The 26,906-nt window shown below is 40.7% G+C and overlaps 2 protein-coding genes across 6 annotated transcripts in view; one reads left to right on the top strand and one right to left on the bottom strand.

The window, feature by feature from the left end:
• The window catches only part of LOC311094737 (uncharacterized protein), a 231,146-nt gene that overhangs the window by 3,659 nt on the left and 200,581 nt on the right, over nt 1-26,906 (top strand). Inside the window, exons 2-5 of one of the 4 annotated variants that reach the window (XM_084132877.1) lie at nt 10,164-10,418; nt 16,302-17,805; nt 20,818-20,905; nt 21,183-21,506. In XM_084132877.1, coding sequence (XP_083989003.1) covers nt 10,361-10,418; nt 16,302-17,805; nt 20,818-20,884 — 1,629 coding nt within the window. In that variant the 5' untranslated portion in view covers nt 10,164-10,360 and the 3' untranslated portion in view covers nt 20,885-20,905; nt 21,183-21,506. Of the gene's footprint in view, nt 1-10,163; nt 10,419-16,301; nt 17,806-20,814; nt 20,906-21,182; nt 21,507-26,906 lie in introns of those variants that run through there. The other 3 variants (XM_084132875.1, XM_084132876.1, XM_084132878.1) reach the window with 3 other exon arrangements.
• The window catches only part of LOC311094936 (uncharacterized protein), a 39,928-nt gene continuing 34,613 nt past the window's right edge, over nt 21,592-26,906 (bottom strand). For both annotated transcript variants that reach the window (XM_084133165.1, XM_084133166.1), the window contains exon 4: nt 21,592-23,419. In XM_084133165.1, the coding sequence (XP_083989291.1) occupies nt 23,410-23,419 (10 nt within the window). In that variant the 3' untranslated portion in view covers nt 21,592-23,409. The remainder of the gene's footprint in view (nt 23,420-26,906) is intronic.

Raw genomic sequence — 26,906 nt, 5'->3', positions numbered from 1 at the left:
AAACTACGTCTGGAAAATAATTGGGCATAAAAGTTTTAAGTTGAACTATTTTATATCAATCACTTGAAATAAACGTGAAGCTTCCGCAAAGAAAAGTTCGCAGCAAGTGGCTTTGAGCCAAAGACGAACGAACAAGTTCAAACAAGACTATTAAGAGTGACTAAGGGATAATAATTTATATTCATTTACACTTATTACACCGATTTTTTTTTTTTACCACATAATTACGGGGACATTGAATTGAGATTAATGTTTTAAATCTTACCTGTTTATAAATCCATTATGTACAGCGTACAAAACAATCATCCAGACTAGGGATGTTAACCGATGACCGTTTGACCGATGGTTGACCGTATCAACGTTAACCGATCAAAGCCGTCGGTAGTCGGTAAAAAAAAAAAAAAGTTATCTCTAAATTAGGCTATTATAAACAGTGGGCTAAATGCTACTACAGTTAGCCATCTCATTCCAAGATCTTTTTGTGTGAAGTGAACAAATCCCTCACACTCAATTTTTCATAACTCGCCTGTTTGTACTTAATAAACCAATAAAAACATTTGGCGCGAGGTTCGCGCGCTCACAAGGTTTGCGAAAAGTAAAGGCTAAAACACTCGAGGTTCGAGCCAGGGCAGACGACAGGATGAAGCGTGCAAAGAAAAGTAGTGTGTGGGACCATTTCACCAAAAAGAATGACACAGATGTAAGTTGCAACTTGTGTGATACAGTGCTATCATCATCTTTCTTTATTATTGTTAGCACTACCTCAAACTAAAGCGGTGTCTCTTCGGAGCTGTCATTTTCTTAGCCGCGGCAATGTTTCAAATGAGCTTCTAACGCTAGACAAACGCCTTTATTTTCAACGCGATCACCTTGTACCCAAACCATTTTGAAACTAAGGAGCCATTTGTCCTCCGATTACATACAAGCTCCTCGGCGCCGCGTTTGCGGGACTCATGTTTCGCGCTGTAGGGGATTTAAAAAAAGTGACGTGAGTGGAAGGGCACGGGCAGTGTGTGTGTGTGAGTGGGAGGCAGAGCGGCAGAGAGATGCGACAGAGTTATGAAATTGCAGGCGCTGCTCGAAATGCTGTTATTTCAAATAGCATATTTTAAACTAACCGGTTAACCGGTTTCAACCGGTTAATGAGGCTCGGTGGTCGGTCAAGAAAATTTTTAGTTTTCGCCATCCCTAATCCAGACAAGATGATCACAACAATATTATCAAACTCTGTAAACAATAAATCAACTCTGATTTAATTTTCAATACAATTAAAAGCGGAGACGCAAGACAGCAAGTTGTATTTGAATGAAACGAGCATGGAAACGAGAGAGCGCGTCCATAGTGATACATGGTGTAACGTCTGTCAGAGAGTTTGAAGCCTGCTCAGATGAAGAATACAAGACAGTGCAAATGAACTGGTAGTTCCACGAGACTTTTACAGATGTTTTCTCTCAGTTAAGCACACTCTTCACATACATGTCGAAGAGCGAATGTTAAAAGGGAAAAGAAAACACTCTAAAACACGCTACAAATCAAAGTGGAAGTAAAAACAATGGTCAGCAGTAGAGCGGTCATGTTCCTCTTTGCGCGAGCAATCTCACTCTCACTGTGCGTGCGCGCTCACATAAAAACAGCAAGCATACATACAATAACGTACGCCATAGAAGGAGTTATCTTAAAGGCACATCAGCATTCATGTCATGAACATTACTTAACACTAGGCGGCCGTTACAATGGGTGTGCACGGTGTTATAATGGGTTGCTATTGACGACCGTCATTATAAGGAAGAAAATGCCACAGAATAGAATATTGCTGTTCTTATATTATCATAAACCCTTTAACTGATTGTTTTGTCAAGTACTTTTTACTTTACTATATTTTCGTTTAGTGAAGTGACGTAAAAGTTTAAGTAAAACAAATGTGTGTGTTTGAATACAATTTTTTCAAATGTTTTCAGTCAGGACTACTTTGGGTAAACAAAAATATTTAAGCAATTGAACATGTTATGTAATATTTATTCATTGCATTATGTAATTGGTTAACACACATAACTATAAGTGGTTTGTTACATAATTAATCCTTGTCATGTTTACCAATGTGAACAGTGCCAAAGATGGTACACAGTGTATGCTGCATTGGACTATCACCAGACAAGCTACCTGGAAAAGATGCCCAATGGTTGTGCTCACTGTGTACCTTAAACAGTGGAACATCATTAAAGAATATCTGCTGAAACTTCTGCTTTATTGTCCTTGTTTCAATATGGATTACCACTGTATATCTGTATTTTGGGACTTACAGTTAAAGACCCAAGGACCAGATAGGATTTATTAAGACCAGGCGTTAGAAGTCAATTTAAGACAAGAGTCAGAATTATAATAAATTAAAGGAAATTTTACTGAAGATAGTTTGCAGTTTCATCAGGCAGAAGTCAGCTTCAAGAATCACAAGGAGTGATTACTCCAGTGATCAAAAGTAGGCCGCTTCCCCTTACATTTACAAAAATCACAGCAATTATACCCTTCACCAAGGTCTAAGCTTTGTCATTGCTTCAGGTTGAATGATTCTGATTCACACATTTTCTACACATAGATAGACTGAAGCATATCTCCATCAATTATGCAGCTGACATTCGGACCCTGAATTTAGGCACGTTGTGACCTTCCACACTTGTAGTGATTGTAATGAATAGTAATTGGACCAATTTTTGAGTCTGTAGGACCAACTCTATAGCGCCACCACCAGTTCAAAAATGCAACATTAAAAGGGTTATAGCTTTTGAACCCTTTGATGTAGATGTGAATGTAAATAGATGTAAAATGAAACTTAGTACACCTGATTCCACTCATTATGGTGATCACAATCAATATCTTAAAATAAGACTCTGCCCATTACAGTAGTGGCCATTTTGAAAAGTACAGTGTTCAATTTTTTGTGCTACTCCTCATTCAAATTTTGTTCAATTTTTACGAAAATTGGCTCAGATGATCTTTGGACCGAGCCACACAGAAGTGACTGAACAGATTTTTGATTTTTGCTACCGTTCCCGATATATTTTTCTCCAAATTTGATCTGTATTTGTTGCCTTATGGTAGTTAGCTTAGCATGCTAATTGGTTAGCATGAACCATGAACCATGAACCATTCCGGTTGTGGGTTTGAATGCTGTTTGGCACATTCCCAGATCGCAAGAGGTATTGTGGCCTTAAGTGGTGGAAAAGTTGCTTCTGTTCCAGATATGGTGTCTATATGTGAACGAACTCAATAAATACAACATGCAGCAAATTTATACAAAAATTATTCATCTTGCCAAAAACACAACTTCCCAGTGGCACAATGATATGAGTGACAGGTATCTGACCCAGAGATAATGGGTTCGAGCCCCACGTGGCATGATTTTAAAAAATGTGTGTAATGTCGTGCCATGTCGATTCCTTTATTATTCAACATTGTACTAATCTTTCTTCCTCTTGGATTAATGTATGTCTTGTTCATTCTATGTTCATTCTCATCTGAACTTCTGTTCATTTTGAGTTAATTTTCACCTATACTTCTAAACCAGCTCTTTTTTCTTCAATTTCTGCTGTTTTTACTATTCCTGCTCTTGCTGCTGCTTCAGGGGCTTGGCCCCGTATCGCTGCTTGCAGCTATATTTCCACTTGTTCCTTAACCTGTAACCAAGAATACTAACACACACAGACACAGTTTCTTCAAGATTGGATCTGGTGAGGAGTCTTCTCAAAACATTAATATAACATGTTCTTTCTCTCAAGGAGAGGATACTTTAACCCTCTGGGGACCACAAACGCGCCCGCGCGTTTTGCTCGTTATTTTTTTTTTTAATGAAAATAAACACTAAATGCTCTGTTAATTTTGATCTTTCATTTTCGTGTAATACATCAATCGATCCTGTTCAGTTTCTTTTTTTTCTGTATACTCACAATAAAAATAAAGTGTTTTGCTTTTTGACAAATAAAGAAAAATTAACATGATGCGATTTCTGCCTTCTCTCTGTCAGTAAACTCCCATTTGAAACGCGTTTGAAAATGATCTATAACTCCGCGAAAATTCAGTCAAACAGGCAAACAGACCCACGGGCATAAAGCTTGAGATCGCATCTTTTAAATGAAGTCATTTATATAAAAAACAAATATTCTCAGCTTCTGTAATCTGTATAAAAAGAGAGCGACTCCTGTCGAGCTCATTACGAGCTAATTCACAGTAATGTGACCACTCCCCGGAGAGCGCGTGCTATTCAAACGCAAATTCTGAGAACTATTTCAGAGCTGTGAAACGCCCACATCAGCTGTAAACAAAGCGCGTCGCGACTCCTCGCGAGTGAGACATTATAGCCTACCTTATGGAGAAAAGATTCCTCAGAACAGTGCTGATGAGGAGCAATATCTCCTGTAATGAGGAGCAGATTCCGCTGAGGAGTGAGGTAGGCTGTTTTCTTTTCTCACGTGTGGAATAACGTTATGGAACAACGTTAGTGTAGGCCTATGCAAACCGCAAAAAGATGAATCGCATTTCTATAATATGACTCGCCTTTCTGTGAGATGAATGAAGGGGACATATTTGTAAAGACTGTTTAGCCTAAATATGAATCGTGCGTCTGTGTGTGAAAGAATAAACTGCTTTGCTATAGCCTACTGAGATGAGTAAAAATCGACTGGAATATGTTGAAATAAAATGTATTTGTATAAGCAACGTATTAAACTGCAAAAAAAATACTATTTTTGTCAAAAATAAATTCATAGACTAAGATGTTAGATGTTCCAATGTTGGCTATATTCAAACTAATGAATACATATGATAAAATGTAGGCCTATAATCTTTTTTTTTTTTACAAAGAAAGAGTACACTTGAAATATTGTTGAAATTGTAATTATTGTTGTAATTATAACATTTTTAATAAAATAGCAAAACATATTTACAAGAGAGATGTAAGCGAAATCTTAAATGGTCAATATAAGTCTTCTTCTAAATACATCTTTTGTCCTTGCATTGTGGCTCAGTCAGTGTCACACCTGAATGAATGGCTCATTATGCAGAGTGGGTGGGACATTGTAATCTAAGGGCCTGCTCACATATCGCGTCTTTTGCGCGCGCAAGTTCGTTATTTCAAATGTAGCCGCGCGGTATGCGCGCTCATAATGGAAGCGACGCAGTCGCGGTGCGACGCGCTCGTTTTTTCCAAGCGCGTCCGCGCCGCATCGAGATAAAAACATCTCAACTTTTCAGAATGCCGCAAGCGCACCGCAGGTCATGTGACAAGAACCAACCAATCGGCTTCCTTACCTTTTCTCCTCAGCAGAAAAATGGAGGAGCAGCTAATCATTGCGGTCCAGGGATTTCCTGAGCTGTATGACTTGTCCAGCCCTCATTATTTTGACACAAATAAGAGGAATAATGCATGGAGACGCATAGGCTTGGAGCTTGGAATAACTGGTAAGCATGATACTGTTTTACATTAATGTTTAGGCTATTAACTGGTATGTCAGTCATGCTAGCCGTTACTTTTTCTTTGCTAAGATAACATTTTTCAGTGTCATGCAAAATGCACTTTTTTCTCATCAATAGTATTTCCTATAAGTATTATATATAAAATGGTAGAGAATAATGCTCTGTCAGTCAATGACAATTGTTGCTAATCATTATGTTTATTCAGAGGATGAGGGCAGAAAGAAGTGGAAATATTTGAGGGATAAGTATTTAAAGGAGAGGAAAGCAGAAAGGGAGAAGAGAAGTGGCTCTGAGGGAGGAAGTCAGAGGAAATGGAAGTTCACGAATGCTCTCAGCTTTCTGGAGCGATTTGTGAAGGAGAGGCCAACGTCATCCAACATCCCACAGGCCTCAGATCAGCTAGGCTCTGAATGTAATGAGGTAGCTTTCTATAGAAGTTTGAAGTCAGAAGTTTGGATACTATATAGAAAGTACGGGTAGCTGTCAGTATTTGGATAATTGAAATATGCAGTATTTACTGGAGTAAAAGCTAATACATAATAACATACTTTATCAATCTTAAGTCATGATTTGTTTTTCTGCTAAAATAACTTTCTTTTATTCTCCTAGGACAGTCAAAGTGAGGGCCTCATTACCTTGACCCTACTTCCTGTAGAGCCAGAGCCCCTGGCATCGACCAGCAGCAGCAGTCAGCCAACAAACATCCAGTCTGTGTGTCCTACACCTGTCACCCAGGTCTCTAGATGTCCCTCAATGGGAAAGAGGAGGAGAAGTGCAGAGCCAGACCTCTCTGAATTCCAGAAGAGCATTCTAAGTAACCTGAGTAAACCTCAAGACTACGATGAACTCTATTTCATGAGTCTCGTTGGCTAACTCATATCCTTAGTCTAATCATTATTGTGTTACTGTTATTTTTTTATTTACTTTTTTTAAAAATTTTTATTAAAAGTGTATTTTTACAATGTTGATTAATAAATGTGAATGTTTCTAAAACAATTGAACTGATCAATAAATTATAATTCGAAAATAAGCAATGAGGCAAGTTGTATTAAAATATAAATAGTTTATTAAGTAGTATATTACAGATTAGTTTATTCTTTGGTTATTCATATCATGTAACATCAAATAATGTTCTCCTGCCATGGGACTGCACCCTCGGTAGATGAGAAATACTGGGTAAATTTCTCTCTGATGGTTATAGCTTCGCGAGAGGAGTTGTTGCTGCTCATCCTGTGGAGATCTCCCATTGCCCTTGCAGTGGAGTCAGGTTCTGATGACGGTGCTTGTGGATGATCCTCTGCCTGATCTACCCTCAGAAGGTTGTGGAGGATGCAGGTAGCCTTAACAGCTTTCTCTGCCACTTCTGGGGTCACTCCTAGCACTCTTCTGTACAGCCGCCATTGTGCCGCTAGTATTCCAAATGAGCACTCCACCATTCGCCTGGCCCAGGAAAGCCTGTAGTTGTACAGCCTTTTCTCTCTCCCAATGTTCTGGCCAGGATGTGGACGCATCATGTGGCGTCTGAGGGGAAAGGCTTCATCCGCAACGAACACATGTGGCATAGGCCCCAGATGTTCTGCACCAGGGAGAGGATTGTCCTCTGATATGCCAAGGCTGCCCTGACAGAGAGCTCTTCCAAATGCTGAAACAGCCAACGTACCACCATCACTACTTCGGCCATAAGCCCCAACATCCACCACCTGGAAGCGATACCGAGCATCAACAACAGCAAGGAGAATAATTGAGAAGGAGCCTTTGTAGTTAAAGTAAAGGGAACCGCTGGAGGCAGGGGCCTGGATCACTATGTGCTTGCCATCTACTGCCCCAACACAGTTAGGGAAATTCCACATCTGCTGGAAATCAGCTGCGATTTCTCGCCAGCGTTCCCTGTTAGGTGGTGGCATGTATTCTTCCACAAGGTTGTCCCATATGGCTTCACACACATCTTTTATGATGCCTACAACTGTAGAGTGACCCACGCGATAACTGAAGGCGATGGTCTTAAACGAATCCCCAGTTGCAAGATATCTGTAACAAATGTACATTTATATATTTAGTGTATTTAACGTATGTAGCCTATAAAAGACCACAATTAAGTTATTCATATATTTAAGTCATTTACAAATTCTTGTAGACCTAATGCCTATGTCAAAGCATGACATCACAGTGGTGGAAGAAGTATTGTCTTTAATTTCAGTACAATAAAGGAACATTTCACACTTGTAAGAGCCAAACGTGTAGCCTACAGTGTAAAACAATTAATAGTGGTGGAAGATTAATTTCAGTACAAGCAGTGTTGAGTAAGTTACTCTAAAATATAAGTAATTTCTATCAGTTAATTACATCTTCAACACTGTAAACTGCTGCATTAGTAACTCGTAAAAAATATTTTTACTAAAAATAGTAATGCTCACAACTGATTCCTTGTTAAATACATCATTGTTTATACGGAATTGTTCTATATTCTATACATAAATGTGTATGTGTTTGCTATTTCTGGTGTTTTATGACCACTTCAGTTATAGTCTAACCTCAGACAAATGCAGAGCCGTTGCGCAGGAGAGATAGTTTCACGGCAGAAGCTCTGTTTACTAATGCTTGGGCCAACTTTTCTTAAAATATAATCAAACTGGTCCTTGTCCACTCTGAAATAGACTTTGAACCTCCCATTGTCCAGGCGGAGCTCCTGAATCAGCTGGTGAAATTCCCCATGGTTTTTGCGTTTCTGTAGTATGGGGTGCACCCAAACACTGCGCGTTTTTTACTTTTCTTAGTAAATAAATCTTGTAATAACAGAGTTACAGCAAGGGTTTTTCTGTGGTGGAAATCCATTGCTGAAATTTCCTTGCTGTAACGGAGAGCGCAGCTGATAGTTGCTTAGCAACGACAGACGCCTCCGGAGCGCAACCACCCGAGCGCTTTGGAAAAAGGAGAACGCGGCGCGCCTAGCGTTTTCGACGCGTTTTTATGCGCGATATGTGAGCGCCGCCTAATGTGTAAACTACTCCTCCCCCTCGCATATTGGCTTTCCAAGCAAAACCTGTTTTACACCATTTAAATCAATGTATTTTTTTTTGTGAACGATAAAGCAAGACTATTTTTACATCATTTTGAAGCTAGAACTCAAAGGGACAACATCCATTAGTCAAAAGTCTTGTGGACACATATTTAATATGTGTTTTGTGGTCTTAATTCAGCAACTTTCATTTTAATTTTTTCCAATAACCACGCATAAACATTATTCTCTTAAAAATACAAACATCTACATACACGTTGCTCGCATATTATGGTAGCCCTGTTTGTGCTATATAGAGTGAATTTACACCTTTGCCATTAACATGTTTATAAATAACTGAAAAAAGCACAAATGTCAAGGCATGTCAGAACATCTCAAGGACCCCAAAAACAGCTTGGTCCCCAGAGGGTTAAATCTAACTGTAAAGTAAAGACTTTAACTAAGAAATGGTCTCTCAACTATAGGTTTCAATGACTCTTTTTTTTAATAATAATATGTTTGTACTATACTTACAGTAAGGGAGGTATTGTCAAAATTTCACCTGTAGTAAGTCAGTGTGGTCACTAGGAAAGCACTACACCCTTTGGAACATGAAAAAATACTTTAGGTGAATTACTGTAATTTTTTCTTAAACTTATTTGTTTATTGTACGTACAGTAAAGGTGGTATTGTCAAAATTTCACCTGTAGTAAGTCAGTCTGGTCAATAGGAAAGCACTACCTTTGGAACATGAAAAAAAAATCCCTTTGGTGAATTACTGTAACTTTTACATAAAACATATTTGCATACTGTATGTACAGTAGCCTACACAAAAGTACACTAAAGCAGTCTAGGTGTATACGCAGCAAAAATCAAACCTGAAACTATTTTTACCCAGGTTGACTACTTTTTTTTTTCTTCTTTTTTTTTACTTGACTATGTTCATGGTGCTGTCCACGTATGTGGTACTGAGGTCCTACATGATCAAGTCTGCAACTTGGGTAAAGTTGGTTTTATATTTGCATATTCGCGGAGTTCCGCGTTCAATATCTCGTGAGCTGAATATTGTTACTACACAAATAACATTGTTTTAATATTTAAATCTTCCTCAAAACGAGCTTTCCTTCGGGTTTGCACTTTGCAGATGGTCCCTTCTTAGCCATAGAGATCAATGTATTTTGTCCAGTGCAAAGGAAAAATCGTTTTGAGGAAAATTATGTTGTAGCTTCTGGTGTTTTATCTGTTGTTATATGTGATAGGTGTTTTCTGTAGCAACAACGTTTAGTTCACGAGTTATTGAACGCGGAAGTCCGCGAATGTGCAAATATGCGAATATAAAACCGACTTCTATAAAATCTACTATAAAATCTCCTGTAAATTGACACTTAAAGCTAATTTCATTGGTGTCAGCAGACTGAGGGGATTTGTTGGCTACTAGCCTATGTACGTGTATTTCTGTTTATGATTTTAACTGTTTTTCTTAACGTTTATTTATATTAGGAATAATTTTAATTATTTATATTCTTTTCTTTATTTCTAGATACCTGTGTTTTAATGAAGAAGCAGAATAATGTTAGGATTAGCAATAAAAATAGATGGATGTCTAATGAATAGATGGATGTCTAATGTATAGATAGACAGACATACTGTAAATGCTTAAAAAAAAATGAAAAAACATAATTGATATTTTTGATTTTGGCAGATCAGCTCCTCCCACGCTGGAATACATCATCAGAGAAGCTCCTCCCACAGCAACACCTCATCAGTGAAGCTCCTCCCACAGTAATTCCCCAATAAATGCTGTAAATTCCCATCAGCTACAAGTGAAGACGAGCATCAGAGCATCAGGAAGAGCTGAAATCTGCAAAGACTGAGTTTATTAAAGAGGACAGTGAGAACATGAGTGATCCAGAACCCTGCAGAATGAAACACACTGAAGATCCTGAAGAACAAAGAGGTTGGTGTTTATTCTTCATTCATTCATGATGCTGAAGAACATTCATGTTGGAAACATTCAAGCACTTCATCACATTTAGATAAACAGTTCAACTATGAAATGGTACAGAATGTTCTAGGCAGGGCTCCAGACTAACTTTTTTACTGACAAATTCTTTAATAATAAATAGACTTAACGTACAGATATTACAATGTGCAGTTTTATTTTAAGTTCACAGGCTCCAGACTAGCATCTGAGGGCAGCGGCACCAGAGCCACTGAGTTCTGCAGATAGTATATGGTGGCACTGGGGCTGACAATAAAGCACTAAGCTTAATTTAGGGTGTAGATGACATTAACTTTAATTATTATCATTCATAATGTATTAATATTCATTAAAAAGCAAAATGAGTGAAAAAATTTACATTAGGAAGTGAAAATAGCCAATAATCATCCTACTGTTTACAATGGTAATTTAGTGTTTAAATAAGAGTTTTCCTACATCTTAAAATTTTTAGTTTTAGGGGAATCTTTGAAGGATGAACAAAAAAAATGTGTTATCACATTAAAAATAACACAAAATATTATAGTTTTGAAGTGCTGGAAGAAGATGTGTAGTACTTGTAAGCCTTTGACTATTTCTGTCACAATTCATAGTTCCCTTTCGAGAGGTCTCTCGTATTGCGCAAGGCTAGCTTACGCTATGGGAAAACCTCCTTTTCTCAAGAATATTGAAGCAAACTTTTTAAAACACAACTGAGCGCGAGAGCGGTCATTGGCTGTGCTGCGGCAACTGCACGAACCTATGGCGAGGCGGCTTTGACGCGAGAACCAATCAGGGCGCCTGGCGTCAGAGCCTGCCAGTATGGGCGTGGTCAGAGGCTATATATTGCCGGGCCTCGCCTAGGTGCTCCAGATTTTTACTCCTTCAGCGACTTCTCCACTTCGCTGACCTCCAGAATAGAAGCACTCGCCGCCGTCGAAACGCCTTTCAGCGGGATAAGCTCCTGAGGACGCCGGCTTCATTCGCCACCTTCAGCACACTGTTTCGCTGTGCCATCTGGCGCGCCATATCCTTTAATTGCAAATCCTGTGTGTTCGCCGCTGCGTTCACACTCTAAAAGAGTATATTTCCGAGGCGTTGTTTCAAATGCCTCGCACCACCCGCGCCTCGTGTAGAGGCCCACTCATCGGTGGAGACCGCCACATTCTGTGCGCTTCCTGCCGCGACGACGCCGAAGCTGCACTCACTAAGGGAAGACTAAGGCTTCACATCCATCTAAGCCTTGCCGCGCTACGTCTGTCCTCGCTCGCCGCGCTTATGCCGCCGCTGCTTCACACGATCGCTGTCCTGCAAGTCTTTCAGGCCAAACTTCTCCGTTCCCTGGACGAGTCTGGACCTAAATCAGATGCTTTTAAGGACCTGCGTAGCACCACTGACCTGGCCCTGCGGGCTACGAAGTCTACAGCCCAGGCCATCGGGAGGAGCATGGCCAACCTGACGGTGCTCGAGCGGCACCTGTGGTTGAACTTGACGGATATGAAGGAGGCAGATAGGGCGGCTTTCCTGGACTCCCCCATCTCCACTTCCGGTCTCTTTGGCCAGGCCTTTTAGAGCTTCTCCGAGCGCTACAAGGAGGCGCAGAAAGCATCATAGGCGATGCACCACTTCCTTCCGAAACGTTCCAGCTCGGCTTCGAGCTGCCAGACCAGAAGGAAGCCTTCTCAACAGCAGCCCAAGTCAGCGCCGCCGGTCACCCAGCCTCCGCCCAGCGGCTGAAGTCCGTCCCCGCTCCCGCTCTGCTAGGCGTGCTCCGTTCCCTGAGAGGCGGGGTCCCCCACCCAGGATTGCTTCCTGAGGCGCTGCTCGCACGGGAGGGGAAACACTAGACAGCCGGGCCCCTATCTCACAGCGACCCGGGTCCTGTCTTCATCCAACCCCTAGCTATGAGGGCCGAAGCCTGGGAGGCTATCCCCGAAATATCGAAATGGGTGTTGAACATAATAAAACGAGGTTACTCGCTCCAGTTTGCTCGCAAACCTCCACACTTTCGAGCCAAGGTCTAGACAACGGTCGAAGAGGGTGTGGCCCATGTTCTCTGTACCGAAGTGTCAAAACTGTTGGAAAAGGGAGCTGTCGAAACAGTTCCTATATCACAGAATGAGTCAGGCTTTTTACAGCCGCTACTTCCTTGTCCCCAAAAAGGATGGCGGTCTCAAACCCATTCTAGGTCTCAGACACCTGAACAAAGCGCTTATGACGCGTTAGGATGTTGACAACCAAACAAATTCTCGCACATATTCGCCCGGGAGATTGGTTTTTCTCAGTGGATCTGAAAGACGACTATTTTCACATCCAGATAGTGCCCCATCACAGACCATTCCTGAGGTTTGCATTCAAAGGGCAGGCTTATCAGTACACAGTACTACCATTCGGCCGGTCTCTAGCGCCCCGTACCTTCACGAAGTGTATGGACGCGGCGCTTTTCCCCTTGAGACAGTGGGGAGTGCGAGTGTTAAACTACCTCGACGATTGGCTCATCATAGCCCAATTGGAGGAGCTATTAATAACTCACAGAGCCTGGCTCCTCAAACACTTAGAATTAGGGCTGTGCAAAAATATCGATACAGCTAACTATCGTGATAATTTTATTCACGATAGTGTATCGATATTCCAGCCTCTACTATCGATACTTAAAAATTTAAAATGGGTTTAAAATGATGTTAACATTTCATCAAATCCTTCTGTGTGTCAAACGACCTCCTCAGTTCCTGTAGATCGCTGACTTGCTATCTACAAAGCAGATGAACGTCAGATACATTCATACAGCCAAGCGGGAATGAGCATGGCGGAAAATATGATCGCCTCCAGCTTGCAGAGCCAACTTGGTGCACTTTGGTGTGCGATATCACGATTTTTGATCATGGATGATTAAAATGTCTCCACGATCTGCTTTTGAAGAAATATCATAGTATCATGTTTAGGGATGGGAACCGAGAACCGGTTCTTCTTCAGAACCGGTGCCCAGTGAATCTATTCCTTGGAACCGTTAGTATGCCTACTTAACGATTCCGCTTATCGGTTCCGCTCGTTCAAATGTGACACGACGTCACACACGTGCTGCGTTGTTTTGGTTCAGAACGTAGCAAACACTATGAGCAAACATGGCATCGAGGCAGAAGCGCTCTGACCGCGTCCTAACTACATCCGACGCGACGGCGCGACACGCGATAAAAAGTATAATTTTCCATGTTAATCAAAGTTTAACCAGCCGCGACACGCGACGATTCTATTTGAAACGGATCCTATTTTACTGCGACGTCGCGCTGGAACAACAATCTCAAAGTGTGGCAATGATAATATCAGGTACTATTTTTGTGCTTTATTTAATGTTAAAAGCGTGTATAATGTGACTGAATATCATTTAGTGCTCCCAGCTTTGTAGCTGTAAAAACAACAATGGATAAGTCACATCAGATCTTGAAATTAAACAAATGGAAACAAAAACGTTCAAAATGTGAAGAAAACCCGTGTATTATTTGACAAAGATTGTTTTAGTAACTCAATAGCCTAATCCAAATGAGCACTGTTAATATTCCAAAAGACACAAGCTCTTCCTAAACTGTTTTCAGTCTGTGTTTTTAGTTTTGGCACATAAATGGCAGTTGTTTTTTTTTTGTCCGGACCAATGAATGTGAAAATTGTCAATTTCCTAATCCTAAGGCACTCTTCTTGATAATCTTTAAAGGCACACACTAGTGTGCCATGGCATACTGGTTGAGAAACACTGCCCTAGGCTATAGGTCCCTGGACTTTACTTTGAGAAGTAGCTCACCTACTTTTAGGTTTGTTCTGAGGTTGCTGCACATAATTTGTGTATACTCTGTGCTGTGTCTTCTGATCAGATATTAAAGCGAGTTAATACAAACAAATTTGTACTTATTCCCTCACCCAATAAGAATCGATAAGAGAATCGATAAGGAATCGGATCGATAAGCAATATCGATAATGGAATCGGAATCGTTAAATTCTTATCAATTCCCATCCCTAATCATGTTACAGTGCATTCTATCAGTCACAGTTCTGGCGCCTCCGTCTCAACAACGCGACGTACATACACATCACACTTTAATGCAGAAATAGTTACACTCACTGGACACTGCAATTCACAAAAGTTCATTATTTGCATGTGCTTTAAAGCCTTGCGGGTTAAACATTTCATTCGCAAACACTCGCGAAGCTCACAGCAGGCACTAATCATATCAGACAGCCTCTGGATTCTGTTACATTTGAGTCTTATTGCGCTAATACTGTCAAATATGTACTCACAAGGTTTGCATAAACACAGTTGGTTATGTCTAAAGTGAAAGCAAACATTTGAAAGGGAATTGGGTGCGCGTCTTAAAGAGAGAGTAGCCTAATAGTAAACATGCTGCCACTTTACCGTCCTTAAAGGGATAGTTCACCAAAAATGAAAATTCTGTTATTTACTCTCTAATGTTGTTCCAAACCTGTAATGATTTATTTTCTTGTGCTAAACACAAAATAAGTTATTTTGATGAATGTTTATCCAGACAGTTGCTGTTCCCCATTGACTTCCATAGTATGAAAATATATTCTATGGAAGTCACAGGGGACTGCAACTCTTTGGATACTCATTCATTAAAATAACTTTTATTTTCAACAGGGGAAATTTCAGTTTTATAAATTTTGTGGGATCTTCATTTTTAGTTAAAGGTATAGCGGAGGATTTTTTACTTCCGGGTGGATCACCTATACTATTGGTCCTCCTAATTGTCAATTATTCTGGTGAATCAATCAAACTTATTCAAAAAGTGGAGAGGGTGGGTCTTATCTAAAATTTGAAAAGATCCTCCACTATACCTTTAAAAGTGTTCAGTGACACAATATGCACTTAATACATTTCAGTGTGTTCACTGTTCAGTGCAATTAATAAATTGGACTGGAAGTTTTTATTTTTCTGCTGAGTTATCAATATGATGTGATACACATACCACACAGCAAGTTGTATTTTCAACTCTATTATTTTTAATTTTTTAATATATTTTTTTAAGTATCGCAATATGTATCGTATTGCAATATACCATGATATATCGTATCGTGACACATGTATCGCGATATGTATCGTATCGTGAAGCCCTTGCCGATACCTAGCCCTACTTAGAATGCCTGGGCCTCAGGATCAGTTTCTCCAAAAGCACACTCTCTCCCAGCCGGAACATCTACTTCCTGGGTATAGAAATAGACTCGGTATGCATGAGAAGCGCACGCGCTTTCTATTCGGTGCTGGCGACATCTTTCAGGGCAGGCGCCCGCGTTCCCCTCAAGAGATTCCAGAAGATGCTGGGTCTCATGGCTTCGGCTTCACCAGTACTCCAACTAGGACTGCTGCGAATGCGTCCTCTTCAGCACTGGTTAAAACCACGGGTCCCAGCTCACGCGTAGCGATCTGGTCACTTACAAATCAGAGCGAGTCACGGCTAGTCTAATGTGAACGGCCATTAATAATTCAAATGGTTTTAGTCAAATAAATATCAATCTCAAAGTTGGTGTCAAAATATGGCATTGTTGTATATTTTAATGTTAATATCATGTTAGATATTTGTGTCATTGATCAAATATATTCAATAGTTCTTGCTAAAGAAACTAATTCGTGCCTATACAAATAATAATTGGAAGATAAATTTACCTCATTCATGGAAAGTTTCAAGGACATATAATCATTTATAAAAAGGCATCAAATTATCATAATATTTTATAGCAGTTGTCTACTTTCCACTATTACATCAGGGCTCACTTTCATGTCCTTTCACTTTATATTTCTCTCTTTGAATTATTTTGATGTACTGAAAATGAAATTAATAATTTTTTCTTTCATGTCAGAACCGATGGAAGAGAGCGAGGAGAGTGAAGAACTGAGTGAAGTGAAGGAGGAACATCATGTCAAACCTGGAGAAAAACCTTTGAGTCGCTCAAAAACTAAACAGACATTTTTAAAGAAAAGAAGAGCCAAGAAGTCTTTCACCTGCACTCAGTGTGGAAAGAGTTTCACATGCAAACATAGTCTTGATGTTCACATGAGAGTTCACACTGGAGAGAAGCCGTTCACATGTGATAAATGTGGAAAGAGTTTCACAACCAAACAAAGTCTTAATGTTCACATGAGGATCCACACCGGAGAGAAGCCGTTCTCATGTGATCAGTGTGGCAAAATCTTTCTTAGTGCACCAGAGCTGAAGAGACACCTGATAGTTCATACGAAGGAGAAGCCGCATTCATGTTCTGTGTGTGGAAAGAGTTTTTCACTTCTGCAATATTTACAAAGACATCAGAAAATACACACTGGTGTGAGAGAGTACATGTGCTTTGAGTGTGAGAAGACTTTCATTTCAGCAGACGGTTTAAAACTGCACCAGAGAATTCACACTGGAGAAAAACCTTACAAGTGTTCACACTGTGACAAGAGATTCACTCAGTCAGCACATCTGAGATCGCATGAGAGGATCCACACTGGAGAGAAGCCGCACACGTGTAATCAGTGTGGAAAGAGTTTTGCTTTTAAAAGTGACGTGAAGGTACACATGAGGATCCACACCAGAGAGAAGCCGTTCACATGTGATCAATGTGGGAAGAGTTTCACAAACAAACAGCAACTTGATGTTCACATGATGATCCACACTGGAGAGAAGCCACATGTATGCCATCAATGTGGGAAGAGTTTCACCCAAGCAGAACACCTTAAAGGACACATGATGATCCACACGGGAGAGAAGCCATTCATGTGTGATCAGTGTGAAAAGAGATTCTCATTCAAAAGTAATCTTAAGAGTCACATGAGGATCCACACCGGAGAGAAGCCGTTCTCATGTGATCAATGTGGCAGAAAATTTCTCTGGGCATCAAACCTGAAGAAACACCTGACAGTTCATACGAAGGAGAAGCCGCATTCATGTTCTGTGTGTGGAAAGAGTTTTTCACTTCTGCTGTATTTACATAAACATCAGAAAACTCACACTGGTGTGAGAGAGTACATGTGCTTTGAGTGTGATAAGATCTTTACCACAGCAAACAGTTTAAAACTGCACCAGAGAATTCACACTGGAGAAAAACCTTACAAGTGTTCACACTGTGACAAGAGATTCAATCAGCCAGGACATCTGAGATCACATGAGATGCTTCACACTGGAGAAAAACCTTACAAGTGTTCACACTGCGACAAGAGATTCAATCAGTCAACACATCTGAAAAAACATGAGAGGATCCACAGCAGAGAGAAGCCACACACGTGTGATCAGTGCGGAAAGAGTTTCTCTATTAAAACTCACCTGAAGCGACACATGAAGATCCATGCAGTGGAGAAACCACATCACCTCAGTCTGAGATCACGGTAAGTAGTTCATTTTCATGTGCTGAGCAACGGCATCAACATTGATTCTGTGTAATATTAGATCTAGGGTATGATTACGACAATGAGTAGGTCCTGACACATGTTGTTTAACTCCAAAAGAGTTCAGAATGTCTTTAAATGCCAATCCCAATGCATCTTTTTCGTTATCTACATGTATATTAAAATCACCAATAGGGGTGTCGCAATCAGGCTTGGGAGGGTTACTTAAAAAATTTATTCCATCACAGTTACAAATTACTTCATAAAAAAAAGTATTCAGTAACGTAATCCAAGTACTATAATATGAAAGTAATGTAACTGATTACTTTTAGATTACTTCAAGGTCACGTATATAAATAAAGTCAAGCAAGAAGAAATATTATAAAAAAAACTTTAAAAAAACTTTTATTTATAAGAATTTGGTCCAGTGTACAATATTTACAAAATATACACACAGGCCTGAATATATATTTATGTAAAGTGCTATACAGACATCTAGTGGCTAATGTATGGTATTACAGATTATTTTGTTTTATTTTTAACAAATTTTTAACTAAAAAATAAAAACACAACATTTAAAATTTTTACACAATCTACAAATTAGTTTATTTTAAAATAGGCCTACATGTTGACTAAAGCCGTGATCTTTCTTAATTTGCCTGACTGAACTTGGGGCGTTGGCAGTGGGAGTTCCCCTACGTTACCTAGACAGCGAACATCCCGTTACATGAGAAAAGATTAAGAAAGGACATTTTGGCCGAGTCTCCTGTCAGAGAGATCTTCAACTCCCACCTCCGGCGGAGCTTCGACCAGATCCTGAGGGAGGCTGGAGATATTGAGTCCAAGTGGACCATGTTCTCCACCTCCATTGTCTATGCCAGGGTACTGGAGAGGAGAATACGGCCGATAGTAGAACCTCAGATTCAGGAAGAACAGTGTGGTATTTGTCCAGGCCATGGAACACTGGACCACCTCTATACTCTCTACAGCAGTGGTCTTCACTATTTTTTTCATGAGAGCCGCACTGATGGGACACATTCAGTAGGAGAGCCATTTTACCGCAAATTATAAAAAGTTACATCCAGTCATAAATACCATGTCTGCCTATCAATCTGTCACCCCTGAACATACAATATACAATGCAATAAATACAAAAGGGTTAGTTAATTTATGTATTACTTGATTGTTCAAGCTACCTCACAGAAGTGCTCTGTTTGTTAACAGAGTTGTTGAATGTTAAAATAAGGTGAATTAAATAAAAAATAAGGAACATCCTGGATCTGTTTTTTTTCGCTCTTCTTTATTCTTTTTTTTTTTGCATTATATAAGTATCGGATCGGGACTCGGTATCGGCAGATACTTAAAATCAAATGACTCGGACTCGGACTCGAGGGCAAAAAAACCTGATCGGGACATCCCTACTTATTGTAAAGTGTTACTGATTAGTTATGCACCAATTCAGATGTCTCCTGAGTTCACTGTTGGAAAGATCAGTTGTTTTAACCATTCATTAAAATGAACCGGTTCAAAGGAGTCATTAGTTCGCGAATTGGACGTGTCGTACGCGTTGTGTGATTATCCCAGCAGTTAGGACATGGACATCCAAGATTTCTGTCAACACATAAAACATTTCATCACTGGGTAGTTTTGTTTGTTAAAAACAACATTAAACAACATAACATTAAAGTGTTGTTTTATGTCAGCTGAATGTCCGGAACGCTTTTCAGAGAAGATAAGGCAACTTATTTAGCCTACTTCACACCCAGTGGTAATTCAGGAAAAAAAAAATCTCTGAATGCTCCACATGAAACTTTGGTCTTCCGACCTTTTACCACCGTGCCAATTTATTTTGATTAATATGTGCGAGGGAGGCGCTTAGTTTGGAGACGGTGAAGTCTTGTTTACACTTTCGCCTGGCTCCGAAGAGAGAGAGAGTGTGCGCGCGCGACCGGCTCTCTCTGCTCGTTCTTTTAGTTAAACATGCGCCCTGTCACAAGCGCTGCAGTTCATTTACATTACTCGCCGATCAAATAAGACCTTGGCGGGACAAAAATTCACTTTGGCGGGCGCTAAAACAAGTTCAATGCAGGAAAATTCATGCGTGAATTTAACTGAGTAGTAGATGACCATGCACTCGCACAAATGCGACCACATAAAATTTAAGCTCGCACATTCTCAAAAAATGGTTGAATATGCATTTTGGTCACAGTCTGGAACCCTGGAATAATCATGTTTTGTTTGTATTTTAAAGAGAAGTGTTCTTGTGTTATGTGCTTAGGAATTTAATGTCTTAAACTGCTGATTTAAGTTACCTTGCTCATAAATAAAGTTTTCACTAGTTTGGATATTTATATCCGCTGCAGAGCTGATAGTTACGGCCTGTTCAAATGAACGCTGGACAAGTCATTGGCTCGGCCGTATTAAGTGATTCTTTCGAATTCCCTATAAATTAATTAATAATTCCCTTTGGGCTCAATTGACCTGTTTGCCCCTTACATCCTTTCAGGGAGTGCTTAATAAACTGGCAAACTTTATATCCGTAAAACAACTCTGATGTAACAAATGACTCTGACACTGACTGTAATAAAGTGCGCATTACTGTCGTGATCAGTAACGTTAGGCCTATCACTCCGGAGACTGTAAGCTGGATCACGGACAGTTGGTACAGATCCATCCTCGAGTAATAACAAGAGTAAATGAAGACTGCCATGTTCATTCTTACATCCATCAACAAAACACCTCAATCGCTTAGGAGACATTCGTGTCTACAGCTGCTCCGGCGTCGAAACAATGGCGGACTGTGTTTAGCTCACTCAAGGCGGGTCTATACTAAAACTGCAGTGTCCGTCAAACACCGTGTAAAAGTGAATTTTGCATAACAGGTGTCCTTTAAGTCACATGATCAATGTCACTATTTTTTAAACATGTGATAAGCCTAGTTCAGAGTCTGAAATATTGATTATTCCTCTCGCATCATGTCTGTTAGAAATGAAACTTGTTTGTTTTTAGCAGAACTACCAGAAAGCATCTGGAAGGAGAGGACAGAGCGAACACCAGTGATCCAGAATCTGCAGAATGAAACGCACTGAAGAACAAAGAGGTTGGTGTTCGTTCTTGATTCCTCATTCATTCACCATGATGAAGAACATGCTGATGCTCACCAGATTTACATTGTTTCATGACCAAACTAGTGATTTATAACACAAATCATCTTCATGACATTAAAATAGATCGTAATCGTGCTTAACAGTTGTTGACCAGATTTGTTGGAATTAAAATGTCTATTGAACTCATCAGTGATATTGACTTTGAGCTTCACTTTTCATTTCACATTTGTCTCTCATTTGAAATCTCACTTGATTTAATGTTTATTTTAGACCTGATGGACGTGAACAAGAAAGGAATAACAGAAGCCAAAAAATCTGTCTCCTGCCCTCAGTGTAAAAAACGCTTCACGTGGAAAAGTCTGAAGATTCACATGAGAGTTCACACTGAAAAGAAACTGTGACGTGATCAATGCGGGAAGAGTTTCACTGGAGCCTCCGTTCTGAAATCGCTTCTGCCTTCTCATTCTGAAGAGGCCATAACACTTTCAACAGAGACATGAATCTGAAGTTAATTTTAACTTGTTCATTGTTTAAGATCTGTCTTTGTTCGTTTTCACTTTTAATTAAACTAATTATCATTTTATCAACAGCTTATTGTTATTGTCCAATTTTATTTGCATCAGGAATAATTTAATAATTTTCAGTTCTGAAAGCCAAGTGTTACGTTTGCTTCTGGGGCTTCCCATCAAACACAGAACGTTCCCCTAACGTTAGTATTTGGTTCCTGATTGGTTATTGTTTTGGGAAATCAATAATAATGTTCTAGTTTTTTTTTCTTGCAACAATAAAATTACTAGGGATGGGCAGGAGTACTCGAGTACTCGTTCGTGACAGCGACGATCGATCAAGAAAACGATGTTAGCCCTGATTTTAATATATATTTGTCTTGATATTTGTCTATTTTGGGGCGGTACCTGAGATCTGATTGGCTATTGCAGCATTTGGGGCGGTACATGAGATCTGATTGGCTATTGCAGCATTTGGGGCGGTACCTGAGATCTGATTGGCTATTGCAGCATTTGGGCCGATACCTGAGATCTGATTGGCTATTGCAGCATTTGGGGCGGTACCTGAGATCTGATTGGTTATTGCAGCATTTTGGGGCGGTACCTGAGATCTGATTGGCTATTGCAGCATTTGGGGCGATACCTGAGATCTGATTGGTTATTGCAGCTGTAACGACTGCGAGTATGAACCAAACACAGACTAATCTTCTTCCAGAAGATTAATTCAAACTCTCCGCTTCTCACGAATGAAGGGGGAAGATTTGTTCAGAACGTCTCATGATCATCATCAATCTTGCCATCGGGTCCGGCATCATCATTCTGGCTATTTAAAAGAGCCCCCCCCCCCCCCAGCACTAACGAAATAATGAATGGACAATGCTAGATTTCTTGCCGAACACTGATTAAGAGAATGACAGAGACCAAGGTCCCACGAGAGATGAACAAAACAGATTTCAACAGAAAATACCCATGACCTCAGGGCTGTCCTAAGCCCCAGAAGTGAGCAGCGTAGATACAACCGAACTGTGTCAGTGCAGAGATCGCGAGAAGCGAATGTCAACTGGAGAATAGCAGCGCTTGCAGCCGTTATATGCCCCTAGGTAAGGGGGCGGAGCCTTACCTGGCATTGGCTGCGCGCTTCTGTCTGTCTAGCCAGACTTGGTGCAATTGGATGCTTCTGCAGAGGTCAGGTACGGATGCCCTTTCCATAGTTGGATCTCAAACACGAGATGATGAAAGAGAACTAGTTTTGATTTGGTATTGATTTTGAAGGGCTACCTATTGCAATACAATATCGTCACACTATAGCAACGCTTCCACATATTTAGCTATTGTAACTGCGCTTATTTCCGTCTTTGGTAGAAGTGGGTGGTAATAGACAAGATATATAAAATTTTCTACTATCTTACTGATAATCAAGCGTAGCATCAGTGGGCCTGACAGAAGTGTTTCTTTAGTCATTCAGCAGTCCTACAGCCTGAACCCTAATCCACCCTTACAACAGTTTGGCATTTTAATATGAAAAATGCATAGGAAGTTGGAACCCTGTTTTACCTTGCTGTTACTGTCTTTTCATTCAATGACTGCTGTGGAGATTCTTTGTATTAAAGAACATGAAAGAACAAACGTTGATTAAATAATCAGTTCACAACCTATATTTTTTTATTGAACGATCTTTTAATATTAGTCCAGTATTACAATAAAATTGTAAAATATTACAATAAATCAATAAAATATTACAAAACATTTCCAGTGAATTAAATTTATAAAACAGCAACATATCACAAAAAATTCAGAGCAAAGATGTATCATTAAACTGCTGTACTTTTAACTAGTTCATTTAATCATTCTCAGAGGTTTTTTAGGTGCTTTAATTTCTTTTACTTTTAGACAGGAGACGTTGAACTTGAATGTGCTTCCCATTAAACCAGGCCCAAGGCCATGGGTCACCTGGTCAAATGTCTGCCAGTTCCTCCTTAAATACCCGAAGTTTAGGTCTTCCTGCAAATTAAATACATAAAGATTTGTTTCAATGCACACTGATAGTCATAAAAAAAAGTAAAATGTATTTCAACTGCAGGCTTCAGTTTTGGATATTAAAAAATTAACATCCTCATTTTCATATATTTCCAGGACTTAAACTTGGTGCCAGGAACTATAATGAAACCTTATTGTAAAGCTTTAAAATGCTTTCTCAATGGATCTGCCAGCTCTGTGTAGTAATGTTGTTGCGTGATCGAGATTGGCCCACGAGTAAACCGCTGTCTAGGGGGCTGTTTACACCTGGCCACTTCATGCGTTTTCTCAGATCGGATAGCTATCTGATTTATCAAAATGATTCCATTTACACCTGATCACATAAATGTGTTTTTGCGAAACGGATTTAAATCCGATCTTCAATTCCCACGCTATATGCAGATTTAATGGAGTGTACTCAGCTCTCCTGTTATTTCAGTGTTGTATTTGACTTAAGGTAAGCCTATCTTTGATTCTCTGCTTATTTTTCATTTTTAACTTCACATAATTCTGTATTTTATTTAGACGCGTTGCTACATTAATAAACAGCCACGTGTGAAAATTATTATTGCAGTTTAATTGCACTTAAGTATTGGCTCCTAGCTAGTTTCGATTTGGCCCATTTTTGCTTTATTGACTTAATTGCCAGACCGAGACAGCTGTCCTCACTCAAGCGGTGATAGCATTATATCTATATCTATGTAATTTGCGCGCTGTCGCTGAAGCGTCAGCGGAATCGTTCAGCTTTCGTGTTCAGCCTCCTCGTGTGAAGACTGACTCGGGTAAAGACCAGCGACTCTACCTGCACGACTCCACCGAGCAAGGACACCAGAAAGGCACTTAAGTATCTCCTTTTCCCTTTCCCTTCCCACTTTTTATCTTATTTTTCACCTTACTCAACATGTGCTTTCAATACATTCCTGTTATCTCTCAGCAACGCCCTTTCATCACATGCAAAAGGCATCGCAATACTGCTAATCTGCGTCCCATTTTCTCATCCTCACACACACCTCTCTCTCTTTCCATGGGTCTATGGAATTGTCAGTCAGCAGTTAATAAAGCTCACTTTATTCCAGCCTTTGCATCTCATTCTGGGCTTGACTGAGACCTGGATTCTTCCAGAAGACTCAGCAACCCCCGCTGCTCTCTCTAGCAATTTCTCCTTCTCTCACTCCCCTCGCCAATCTGGGAGGGGTGGGGGTACAGGGCTTCTCATTTCTAACAATTGGAAATACTCAGCGCTCTCTTCTCTATGCAACAACAACTCATTTGAATATCATGCTATTACACTTACAACTCCCAATAAGATCCATATTGTAGTCATTTATCGCCCCCCAGGTCAGCTGGGTAACTTCGTAGAGGAGCTGGATGCGCTGCTGTCCTCTTTCCCTGAGGACGGCACCCCACTTCTAGTCTTTGGTGACTTCAACATTCATCTCGAAAAGCTGCATGCAACAGACTTCATCTCTCTCCTAGCCTCTTTCGATCTCAAATGACTCATCACTACAGGAACTCACAAATCAGGCAACCAACTGGACCTGGTTTACACACGCAACTGCATCACAGACAACATTTTGGTGAGACCTCTCCATGTTTCAGATCATTTCCTCATTTCTTTCAGTCTACAACTCTCTACCCCTGCACCTCCAACCCCCCCACCAGTCACTTTCAGGCGAAACCTGCGCTCACTTTCTCCCTCCCATCTTTCCTCTGCCGTGTCATCTTCTCTTCCCCCACCCTCACAATTCTCATCTCTGGATGTGAATACCGCAACGGATACCTTATGCTCCACTCTAAACTCTTCTCTAGACAATATCTGCCCTCTCTCCTCCAGGCCAGCACGCGCTACTCCCTCCAACCCCTGGTTGTCTGAGGTTCTTCGTGAACACCGAACTGAACTCAGGGCAGCGGAGAGGAAATGGCGCAAATCAAAAGACACATCTGACCTGAGTATGTATAAATCTCTCCTCTCTTCATTTTCTGTTGATGTTCATGCTGCAAAATCTTCATACTTCCACAACAAGATCAACCGCTCCTCCAACACACGATCACTCTTCAAGACATTCAACTCTCTCCTCTGTCCACCTCCACCACCACCCGCCTCCTCTTTAACTGCTGACGATTTTGCGAACTTCTTCACCAACAAAACAACAACTATCAGCAGTCAGTTCTCAGCTCCACACACACAGGAACCCAGTCTGACCCCTTCCACAGCCAATATCCCTCTGTCCTCCTTTTCTCCGCTAACCGAGGAAGAAGCATCTACACTTCTCCTCTCCAGTCATCCTACCACCTGCCCTCTAGACCCCATCCCCTCACACCTTCTACAAGCCATCTCTCCCACACTTCTACCAACACTCACACACATCATCAACTCATCCCTACATACTGGCACTTTCCCTTGAGCATTCAAGCAGGCTCGGGTTACACTGCTTAAAAAACCAACACTAAACACATCATCTGTAGAGAATTACAGACCTATCTCTATCCTACCATTCATTGCGAAAACACTTGAAAGAGCTGTTTTCAACCAAGTAACATCCTTCTTGTCTCTAAACAACCAGCTGGATGTCAACCAATCTGGCTTCAAGAAAGGGCATTCAACTGAGACTGCATTACTGTCGGTCACAGAAGCCCTACGGATCGCAAAAGCTGCTTCCAAATCTTCAGTCCTCATTCTCCTGCTACCTTCGACACTGTGAATCATCAGATCCTTATGTCCAGCCTCTCATCACTGGGCATCACAGGAACTCCTCTCCACTGGTTCGAGTCTTATCTCACAGGTAGGTCCTTCAGGGTCGCATGGAGAGGCGAGGTATCCAGAGCACATCAACTGACCACAGGGGTTCCCCAGGGTTCAGTTCTTGGTCCCCTCCTCTTCTCCATCTACACCACATCACTGGGACACATCATACAGGCACATGGCTTCTCCTACCACTGCTATGCTGATGACACACAGCTCTTCCTCTCATTTCAACCAGATGATCCCACAGTAGCTGCACGGATCTCAAGCTGTCTGGTGGACATCTCCACATGGATGAAGGAACATCACCTGCAGCTCAACCTGGCAAAGACTGAGCTTCTCGTCCTACCTGCCAATCCGTCTCTACAGCACGACTTCACTATCCAGCTAGAATCATCATCAACCACCCCATCAAGGTCGGTCAGAAATCTTGGATGACCAGCTGACCTTTACAGATCACATTTCAAAGACAGCTCGATCATGCAGGTTTGCACTGCACAACATCAGGAAGATCAGGCCTTTCCTTACTGAGCATGCAACACAACTTCTCGTCCAGACCCTGGTCATTTCTAGGCTTGACTACTGCAATGCTCTTCTGGCTGGACTTCCATCATGTGCAACTAAACCTCTACAGATGATTCAGAACGCTGCAGCTCGTCTTGTCTTCAACGAGCCCAAGAGGGCCCACGTCACTCCTCTGTTCATCTCTCTGCACTGGCTACCTCTCGC

This window comes from Abramis brama, assembly GCF_963993115.1.
Source record: "Abramis brama genome assembly, chromosome: 1".
Classification (NCBI taxonomy): domain Eukaryota; kingdom Metazoa; phylum Chordata; class Actinopteri; order Cypriniformes; family Leuciscidae; genus Abramis; species Abramis brama.
This window is presented reverse-complemented; position numbering and strand designations above follow the sequence as displayed.